General features: G+C 68.7%; 2 protein-coding genes across 2 annotated transcripts in view; both read right to left on the reverse strand.

Moving 5' to 3' along the window:
- Positions 1-56: 56 nt before the first annotated feature.
- On the reverse strand, positions 57-5,214 carry MNEG_7715 (hypothetical protein; the record flags this gene model as incomplete). The annotated part of the gene is made up of 12 exons (XM_014043811.1): positions 57-135; positions 244-1,059; positions 1,450-1,520; positions 1,874-1,999; positions 2,280-2,394; positions 2,683-2,869; positions 3,150-3,252; positions 3,460-3,514; positions 3,912-4,030; positions 4,255-4,347; positions 4,569-4,926; positions 5,120-5,214. 12 exons carry the CDS (start codon positions 5,212-5,214, stop codon positions 57-59), a joined length of 2,217 nt encoding a protein of 738 aa, XP_013899265.1.
- An 864-nt stretch (positions 5,215-6,078) lies between these two features.
- The window catches only part of MNEG_7716 (hypothetical protein), a gene marked incomplete at both ends in the record, with an annotated part of 5,510 nt that continues 1,803 nt past the window's right edge, over positions 6,079-9,785 (reverse strand). The window contains 6 exons of the mRNA XM_014043812.1: positions 6,079-8,085; positions 8,341-8,427; positions 8,593-8,685; positions 8,896-9,027; positions 9,265-9,348; positions 9,542-9,760. Of these exons, the coding sequence (XP_013899266.1) occupies positions 6,079-8,085; positions 8,341-8,427; positions 8,593-8,685; positions 8,896-9,027; positions 9,265-9,348; positions 9,542-9,760 (2,622 nt within the window). The remainder of the gene's footprint in view (positions 8,086-8,340; positions 8,428-8,592; positions 8,686-8,895; positions 9,028-9,264; positions 9,349-9,541; positions 9,761-9,785) is intronic.

The raw sequence follows: 9,785 nt of genomic DNA on the forward strand, positions 1-9,785 counted from the left end.
GCGTATATGTGTATGTGTGAGTGTGAGTTTGTGTGTGTGTGTGTGTTGGGGGGGCGCTATGGCTGGGGCGTGATCTGACAGGCACGAGTCGAGCCAAGGTTGTGGGCATGCATGAATGACGTGGGTGTCGGGAAGCTGCATGGCCCTTCGAATTCGCCATGAGGAGGGGCGTCCGGCAACAGGGCAACAGGGCGGGCACGGAGACGGGGAACCAAGCGCGCGCCGCCCCGCCGGGAGCCCCACCTGCCGCCCGCGCCGCGCCCGCCCGCGCCGAGCGCGCGCGTCGCCGCCGCCGTCAGCAGCTGCAGCACACCACGGCCGTCGGCGGCCCCGCCCCCGCCCGCCGGGGCGCCCTCACTGCCAGCCTCGCCTCCGCTGCCCGAAGCGTCGGCCCCCGGCGCGGCCAGCAGGACCGACTCGACCGCCACCGGCCCGAGTACCAAAAACACGTCCGCCAGCCCCCGCGCCGCCGAGGCCGCGACCTCCGGCGCCTCCGGCCCAGCCAGCGCCCGCCGCAGCAGCAGCGCCGCCGCCGGCAGCGCCGCCGGCGCGGGGCGGGCGCCGGTCAGGCAGTGGAGCGACACGCACTCGAGCGCCTTGGCGCGGACGGGCGCGGATTCGTGCGTTGCTGCGGGCAGCAGCAGGCGGTCCCACAACTGCTGCAGCGTCAGCGGCCCTTCAGCGACGTCCCACGCGCCGCCGCCGCCTGCCGCGGCGCGGCGCGCGGGCAGCGCGCGGAGCGCGAGCGAGGCATATTGCAGCACCTGCAGCCACTGGCACGGCGCAGCAGCAGTCGGATCCGCATCGTCGCCGCCGCTGCCGCCTCTCAGCAGGCCCGCCCGTGCCGCAAGCGCGCCGGCGCCGGCGAGGAGGCGCCCGCACAGCTCCCGCTGGCCGCCCGCGTGCACCGCGGCCGCGAGAGCCGCGAGGGCCTCCTCGTAGCACCCGTTCCCTCCGTTGCCAAACAGCGGCACGCTGCCGCCCCCCGCCGGGCCGCCCTCGCCATCTGGATCCTCGTCGCCGCCGCTGCTGTCGTCCTCATCGGCGCCCTCCTCGGCACTGAGGCGTCAGCAAAGCGGGGGGGCGTGGGGGACGCGGGCGTCGGGGGCGCCGTCGCAACAGGACTGGGCGCATGCACAGCGTCGCGCGTGATGCAGGAGCCCTCGCTGCGCATGCTCGGGCCGTTTCGGGCCGCGCGGCTGAAGCCAGCGACCGTGAATCACGTTGCAACAACTGCACCCATAAGAAATGCATCGCTCACACTGGCGACACGCCGCTGGCTGCAAACAGTGACAGGCAGGTGAAGCTGTGGAGCAGCTTCCGCGACTGCGGTGTCCGTGAGAGGGGGGCCACGCCTGCCGCGCGCCCCCGCCTGCTCCGCCGCAAACTGCCGCGCGCACCCCCGCGCCCAAGCGCGTCGAACACACGCGTGCGTGCGTGCGTGCACACCTGGGATCCTGGGCGATGATGGTTTGCAGGGCCTCCGCAGCCGCCCTGCGGCTTGACGCATCAGCCCAGTCCTGCGGAGAGAGGGGGTGGGCAAGGGGGGGGAGAGGGAAAGGGGTGGGGAGAGGGGAGGTAAGACGGGGCAAAAGTCCACCGTTGCGGCTGCAGCGGTGGCTGTGAGCGGGGTTGGAAGGCGGCAGTTGGACAGGCGCACACGGGGCGCACGCGGGGCGCCGCTGCGTGCAGGCGGAGCACGCGTGTGGGCAGGCGTGCATGCACCGCATTTCTGCCTTGCTCCCTCGAACCTAGCCAAGGAACTGCATGGTGGAGTATGGACGCTGTCTTTGCTGCCCAGATTCCACATGAGAAAGCAGCTCGGTGGCAGTTACGAGTGCGCGTGCGCGCCCTAGGGGGCCGCGGCCCTCACCAGGCAGGTGGCGGCAATGTGCGCGAGCTGGGTCGCGGCGAAGCGGGCGCGCGGGCCGGCGGCGGCGTGGGACAGCAGGAGGGCCGCCATGGAGGCGGCGGACTCCGGGAGTAGAGACTCAAGGGCCTGCGGGTGGCGTGCGTGTATATGTGTGTGTGTGTGGGGGAGTTGTGCATGTTTCGTATGTCCAATCGTCAGCACCATCACCGTCAGTGTGATGATTGTTAGTTTGTTGAGGAAGCGTCACCCCAAGGCATGGGTGGCTGAGGATGGTGAAAGGTGAGATTGTGATCAGGCTGGTGGGTGACTATTTTTATTGTGGCATGATCTGGATGCGGGAGGACTGAGGGCAAGGGCTGTTTGTAAACTTCACGTTGGCGGCCCTGGGAGCCCCCTCAAGCCAAACCTCGTGGCGCTGCGACGCCGCGGCGGCGCGGACCGCCGCGCTCGCGCCGGTGGTGGCGGCCGCGGCCAGGCCCTCGCCGACCGCTTCCTGCTGCAGCCGCTCACAGGCGCAGCGCCTGGCGGTCGCGTTGCACGCATACGCGCGCGCGCACGACGGGAAGAAAGCGGAAATTGGAGAAAGGGTGAGGTTCGCGCGCGTCAGCGCCGCAGCCGCGGTGACCGCAGGCGCGAGTGCGTAGAGAAACGAGTCGTCGCAGGCTCGGCACGAGACGCACATTCATTCAAAATTGACATGTGTTTTGCTGCGCTGCAGAATGCAGGGGCTGGTATCCTAGGGAGGAAGCAAGCAAGTCCCAAACACATCAGACACAGGCACCCAGGATGCTGCGTCTTGAGCCACCCACCACATCAGCGCCTCCGCCGGCTGCATGAGCTCCGCCAAGCAGCCCTCCCCTCCGCCCGCAGCCGCCTCCGCCGCCGCCGCGGCGGCGCCCCGCAGCCCGCCGCCGCGCGCGGCCGCTGACTTGGCCAGCGCCGCCGCGTCGAGGGCGCCGGCGGCGAGCAGCGCATCAAGTGCCAGGGTGGCCTCATCTGGGGTGTGCAGGTCAAACAGTCAAACGACCGCGGGGTGGCAGGGGTGGCGAGAACGGTTGGGGTGAGGTGGGGAGCCAGGTGGAACAGAAGTAAAGCGGGCATTGGGGGAGGGAGGGAAGGTGCGAGCCGCGTGAACGAAGGAAGGTTGAAATGAAAGAAAGCAGGGAGGAACAAGGGAGCGGAGGAGGACAAGAAAACTCTGGCTAGCAGGATCAAGCCGAGACCGTGCGCCGTGCCGCCCAGATCTGAGATCTGAGATCTAGATCATGGCACGCACCAGGGTACGTCTCCACATCCAGCAACTCCAGCAGTGCCAGCGCGTCGCCCCCGCACGGCCCCGCCAGCCAGCCGGCGACGGCCGCCTCGGCTGCCGCCTTGACCTGCAACCAAACAGGCGCGCCGGCGGCCCAGCGGCAGGCGGGTCAACGGGTCAACGTCCGTGGCCGCCGTCCTGCCAAATGCCCCCCGCCTCCTGCCTCCCGGCTGTCCCGCTTCCCGGTCTGTCATCAAACATGCTTTGCGCAGTGACAGACAGCGGCGATGCGGGCGGTGACACGTCCCCGAATGACGCCGCCCCGGCCGCTCACCGAAGCGTCCCTGTCCCTGAGCCCGGCGGCCAGCAGGCGGGCGCGCTGCTTGATGCTGCAAACGCAATCAGCACATGAGAAGATTGTGAGCCGGCGACATATTGGTGCGTCGTCCGCCGCCGGCGGGGGGCCCAGGCGCCTGTGCTGGTCCCATCAATGCAGCTGCCCGTGCGCTCTCGTCCGCAGCCACACCCGCGCTGCCCAGGTGGTGCCTCGGCGGGAAACGTGACGTGTCGGTGCGCGCAAAAACAAGCGGCCCGCGTATGCACATCCAATACACTCCTGAAACACACAGAAATGTACACACACACACACATACACACACACACACACACACATACGCTCACACACACGCTCAACCTTCCTGCCCCCCCAACACACATCCAGCACACACACACACACACACATCCTTCCACACACAAGACACCTTCCCTCATACACACCAACCGCACCTGAGCATCGTGGGCGGCACCGCTCCCAGCCGCGCCACGGCCGCCCGCCGCACCGCCGGCGCGACGTCCCTCAGCCGCTCCAGCAGCACCGGTAGCGTCCCCGCGGCGAGCGGCAGGGCCTGCGGCGTCGAACCGATTCATTTGTCCCGTGCGGCACGCACGTGTCCGTTTCCTCGGGGTTCAGGTCAGCACCCGGCCGCCAGGCCGGCGGCGGCCTCACGGCTCGTGAAGGCTGATGCGGGCCTGCCGCGCCTTTCCGACCTCCCCCACAACCCCCAGTGAGAGGAGGCGTGCGCAGCCCTCCGTTCTCCTTCATATGAATCCACTCCTCCCGGCCCCACACCTGCAGGATGGCCGCGCGGACGTCTTTGTTCTTCTCCTGCCCCAGCCGCTCCACCAGCGCGCATGTGGCAGGGTCCTCGGAGTATCCCCCGTCCTGCGCCACGGGTATGGGCGGCAGCGGCGGGGCGGCGGGCGCAGGGGCGACTGATTCATGGCATGGGCGGTATCAAAGGGAGGGGACGGCTCCTCACGACGCGGTGGTGATTTGGCGTCAGAGGCATCTGCCACTTGAAGTCCCGCGAAGTTTGACGTTGGCTGCGCCTGCTGTTTTCGGATTCAAAGAGTTGCGGCGCGCACACGCGTACACACGCGCACCTCGTCCGCCGCCGGCAGCCGCCCGAGCGCGCGCGCCGCGCACCGCCGCACGTCCGCCGCGCGATCCCGCAGCCGCAGCCGCAGCGCGTCCGCGAGCCGCTGCGCGAGCGCCTCGTCGACGCAGGCGTCTGGGGGCAGCGCGTGCAGCGACAGCGCGAGCGCGTGCGCCGCGCGGAGGCGGACGACCTTGTCCGCGGCGTCGAGGTGGCTGGCCAGCTTGTATAGGAGGGCCTCCACGAACGCCTCCCCAGCCTCGGTCGGCGGCGCGGCGGCGGAGATCGCCGCGAGGAAGCGAATGCAGCGCTCGGCGGGCGGCGACTTCTGCAGGTGCGCGCGCGTGTGTGCGAGCGTAATGTTCCTGTCACAAGGAACGACAATGACCGTGCGGCGAGAGCCGATGGCCATGCAGCGGTGATTTTTGCGGTGTAGCAAGGGAATGGGAGGCGCAGCGCACCTGGCCCGCCGTCAACACGAGGTCGACGCAGCCTGCGAGCGCCTGTATGGCATCCTCTGGACGCAGCTGTGCTATCCGCCATAGGTGCTTAGCGCACCGATCGGTGGCAGCTGCGCTGCGCTGCACGGCATTGAACAGCGCGGGGACCTCCTGGTCCGCGCGCACCACGTCCGCTGCCGTTGCTCTTCCCATATCAATACGCTTTATTGATCAGCATGCGCGTGGCCTGTGCACCAATCAAGGCTGGGTGCCGATGGATGATTTTGAAATCGCAAAATGTGATCCGGGATGCCAACGGTGATATGCGCCTGCTCAGCACAAATCCGGCACCATGCATGCAGCACAAGACTCCTGGCACCTTGGCAGAGGCCCTTCGTCAGGTGTCCAGCAGGCACCGTGTGAGGCACTGGAGCAGCACTGCACACTTGGCACCGAACCGATGCCCAACGGCCCAAGGGGCAACCAGAAGCAGGCGCTGCATCGAAGCGCGCACTGTGCAGCATTTGCAGCAACATCAACCAAGGGTAGACTTGTGCGTACGGTAACCTCATTGACGGTCCTGGTTGACTGGTGGTGGGCTGTGACAAAACCACCCGCGGGTGTTGCACTGGCGCAGCTGTGCCGACGAATTTCTGGACCGAGTTCGCCTGCACAACCTTGAGATTGCACGAAATTCAGTTGGCCTGAATTGAATCAGCTGGCAGCTGTGCAAATGTATGTGGGGCGCTGACGCACACCCTTCCGCAGTGGCTGTTGGGTGCTACTGTTCTGTTTGATTGGAGGCTTTTACGTGTTTGCTTGGCCAAGATGAAATAGACCGTAATGAGTCCGCTGCGAATCTCAACAGCCAGATCCCATTCTCTGTTCCAGCCTCGCAGCCACACGTGGCTGCAGCATGCGCACCAGCCATTATACAGGCATTCAAAACGACAGCCCGGGGCAAGGCAGACAACCCCTGAAGTCTGGATACCTTTGCTGAGGGGGTGGAACACGCCATGCAGCGTGATGCGCAGGCCATAGCGTGCCTTTCTCGTCTGTCTTGAGGCCCCGGCCTCGTCAGCGCCGCCGCGCCCTGGCCAGCCCAAACGCTGCGCCGCAGCAAACCGCCACAGCCGCCGCGCCACCCCAGCGCACCAGCGAGCGCAGCCTTGAGCCGCGACGCCGCCTGACAACGGCTGCCGCAGGCGGCTCAGCCGCCGCTGGAGCCACCACGGCGCGCTGCGCCTCTCCCCGCACCTCTTCTTCCCGCTGCACCTCGCCCTGCTGCTCCTCCTCCTGCTCCTCATCTTGGACAACCACGGCCGACGCCCTCACCCTGGCACGCGTGGCCGCCGCCTCCTGTCTCAGGGCGGCGATCTCTCGCGCCTGCTCCTCCACCCTCTCCCCCAGCAGCCGCACCTCTGCGCCCCTCTCCCCCAGCTGCTGCTGCAGCCGCTGCACCCTCCCTTCTGCCTGCTGCCTGGCCAGGCCCTTGTCCACCTGGTGCACAGTGGCCAAGGCCTGGCACAGCTGCGCCATCACAGGCGCCGGCAGCAGCGCCTGGTGCGCACCGGGGGCCAGCAGCGTGCTCGCGGCGCCCTGCGTTGCCTCGCAGAGGGCCGCCACGTCATCGCCATCCAGCAGGGCGGCCGCAGCAACCGCCGCCGCCGCGTCCGCCGCGGCCTCTGCGCCCGCCCACGGCGGCGCGGCGCCCGCCGCAAGCGCTGCCGACTGCGCGGCGCCCAGCACCGCGCCCACGCGGCGCGACACGGCCCCTGCCGTCGCCGCGCCGTCGCCAAAGGGTGCTGCCGTCAGGCCCGCGGCACTGAGCGCCGCGGGCATGCGCAAACGCACCAGGGCCTGGCGCTCTGCTGCCGCGGCGTCGACACCAGAGCCGTCCGCGGGCGGGGCCGCGCCCGCCAGAGCCGTCAGCAGGAGGAAGGACGGCAGGGCGACACCGCCGCCGTCGCCGCCGCATCCGGCGCTCTCCGTTGCCTGCAGCAGCTGCGGCGCGGCGGCCGCGACCACGAACATGACATCTCCGACGCTCCGACCCCAAACACGCGCGTCCTCCACAATGTGCAGGGCGGAGCTGCCGCCGGCGGCGATGCCGTCCACCACCGTTGCGGCGAGCGCATCGATGATCGGCGCATCAAACGCCGCGGCGACGGGGCTCGCCGCGGAGTCGACGGCACCAGCAGAGGCGGCGGCGCGCGCGGCCTGGGCGGGCTGCAGGGCGGCGGCCAAGTCCTCCTGGAAGGTGTATGGATCTTCCAGGAGCGCAGCGCTGGTGAGGCAGGAGGCAACATTGAGCTCTTGTGGATGTACAGATGCCGTGGCGGCAGCGGGCAGGGCCGCTGCAGCCTCCACACACGGCACCTGGCCGGCGCAGGACGAGAGGCGACCGCCCGCGGCGAGAGGGACGGGAACGCCGTCATTGTCGCAGGCGGCGGCGGCACCCGCCCCGCTGCCGGTGCTGCTGCGGCGACCCAAGCCGCTGCTGGCGCTGCTCAGGCGGCTGGCGCCGCTGCCCCAGCGGAATGGCCCCGGGCGGCGCGAGTCGGAGGTGGAATCGGGCGTGCCGGGGCCGTCACCGCCGCCGCAGCTGGAGGCGCGTGCGCAAGCCGGGTCTTTGACGCTGGCGGGGCAGGTGATGAAGCCGTCGCCGTCGAGTGGGACCGTGGCGGCGGTGTCAGCGCAGCAGCCGGCGTCGTCCGCCGCGTCACAGCTGGGGTGGGCGACGGCGGCCGCTCCGCGGTAGGGCACTGTCTCCTCCTCCCCGGCCGCGGCATCGCTGCTGCCGCTGTCGTCGATTGGGGCCGCCTTGCCCTCGGGCGCCGCGGCCGCGGCGCCCTTGCAGCAGTCGTTGTCGGTGGCGGCGTCGGTGGCGGCGTCGGTGGCGGCGTCGGTGGCGGCGTCGGTGGCGGCGTCGGTGGCGGCGTCGGTGGCGGCGTCGGTGGCGGCGTCGGTGGCGGCGACGTTGGCGGGCTCTGTGGCGGCGTCAATGGTGGCGCTCTCGCCTGCCGTGTCGGCGGGGCCGGTGTTGTCAGTCACATGGTCGGGCGTGGCGGAGGCCGTCTCGACCTGCAGGCATTTGTGAAAAGAATGTGAGGTGGCGGCGATTTGAGCCGTTGATGCGTGATAGCAGCACACTGCGACGCAAGGGGGCCAGGGAAACTGCTGTCGTTGCCAGCACAGCCGCCGGCGGCAGAGCCGATGGCCCCAGGCTCAGGGCACACTATCACCGCGCAGCAGCGGCTGAGCTATTCCAGTGCCACAAAACCACGTGCCCCAAAGCACTGCAGTCCAGCCTGGTAATGGCCCCAACAGCCTGCGCACCTCATCCAGGGTCCCCTTGACAGCCATCCCCTCGTCCTCGGCAGCGGCTTCCACAATGGGGGCGCCGTTGGTGAGGGGGGCCGTGGCCTGAGCACAATGTTGGTGGTGAGGGCCCGGACGCGGGGTTGTTTGTGAACAGGTGGGGGGGCAGCTGAGGGGGAGATCAACCAGCTGGGCACGCGTCTTGCTGCAGCCCGGAGTGTGCGAGCCATGGCCGGCACACACCACCATCCACGCCACCACCTCCCTCACCTCGGCCGCCTTGCTGGCCGGCGCGGCCTGCTTGCACGCCTTGACGCCAACCTTGCCACGGCCCGCCTTGTGCTCGCACCTGCCAGCGGCGCCCTGCAAGCGATTGGGGCGCGAGGATGGCGACAGCCGTTAATGCAGGCAAGCGTTACGCGCCCAGCTGCCACAACTGCATGAAACTCAACTGGTGCCGTCCAACACCAAGAGTAGCTGCTACAGGGGGGGCAGCAGCACCAGCCCTACCTGCGCCCATGGCAAAACACAGCAGCGGCCCACAAGCACAGGACAACTCACTCCTCGTCTCACCTTGTCCGGGCGGGGCTTGCCGGCCGCGACCCTCCTGGCGCCGGCAAAGCGGCACGCGCCCGCGCTGCCGCTCTTGAGGCTGAATGCGGGCGCGGTGGGCTCGCCCCGGGCGGTGCAGGTGCTGGCGGGAGCCTGCAGCGCATCCGATTGCGAGGGGCAATTGAGGGTTTCACTGGCCCCGGCGCAAGGGGCTGTCCCCAAATCATTCTTGTCAGTTGGGGGCCTGCTCAGACACAAAGGCCACAATGCTGCTGGAGTGTTGGGCAACGCAGTAGCGCTCGCTGCACCAAAACGCCCATAGATTGAAAGTGAGGCCGGGCAACGAAGCAGCCTATCATGCCAGGCCCGTCTTGCCGCCACGAAACGCACCTCCTCTGGGGTGTTGTTGATGGCAGGCGCCCCGTCCTTGCTCGTGGCGGTGGAGGCGGCGCTGTCAGCAGCGCTTGAGGTGGTCTGTGCACGAGCGTGGTTGACGGGCAGAGGGCGGCGGCGATGGACTCGCGGTGCACTGAGTGCTGTTGTGAGAAGGGCGCCTGGCTGGGGTGAGGTGCCTCTATGCAGCACAGGTGTCCATCTGCCTCACATGCAGAGTTCAATAGAAGCATGTAAACAAGATCAAACTTGGCATACACTTTTGCCCACGCACCTTGTTTGCAGGCTGCTTTGACTCCCTCTTCTTGTCGCTCTTGCTCTTGGCGCCGCCCTCCTTCTTGGCCGGCCCCTTGTCGCCCTTGGCGCCCTTGCCCGCCCCGACAGGCTTCTTCTCGGCCTTCTTGGCGGCCTTAACGGCAGAGTTCTTGCCTGGCCCCGCCGTGCTGGACCCGGCCGCCTCGGACAGAGAGCCCTCATTGCACTTGGCATTGCCCTGTGGGAAACGGCCAGACCCGGGG

The sequence above is a fragment of the Monoraphidium neglectum genome (assembly GCF_000611645.1).
Source record: "Monoraphidium neglectum strain SAG 48.87 unplaced genomic scaffold scaffold01393, whole genome shotgun sequence".
In the NCBI taxonomy this organism is placed as follows: Eukaryota; Viridiplantae; Chlorophyta; class Chlorophyceae; order Sphaeropleales; family Selenastraceae; genus Monoraphidium; species Monoraphidium neglectum.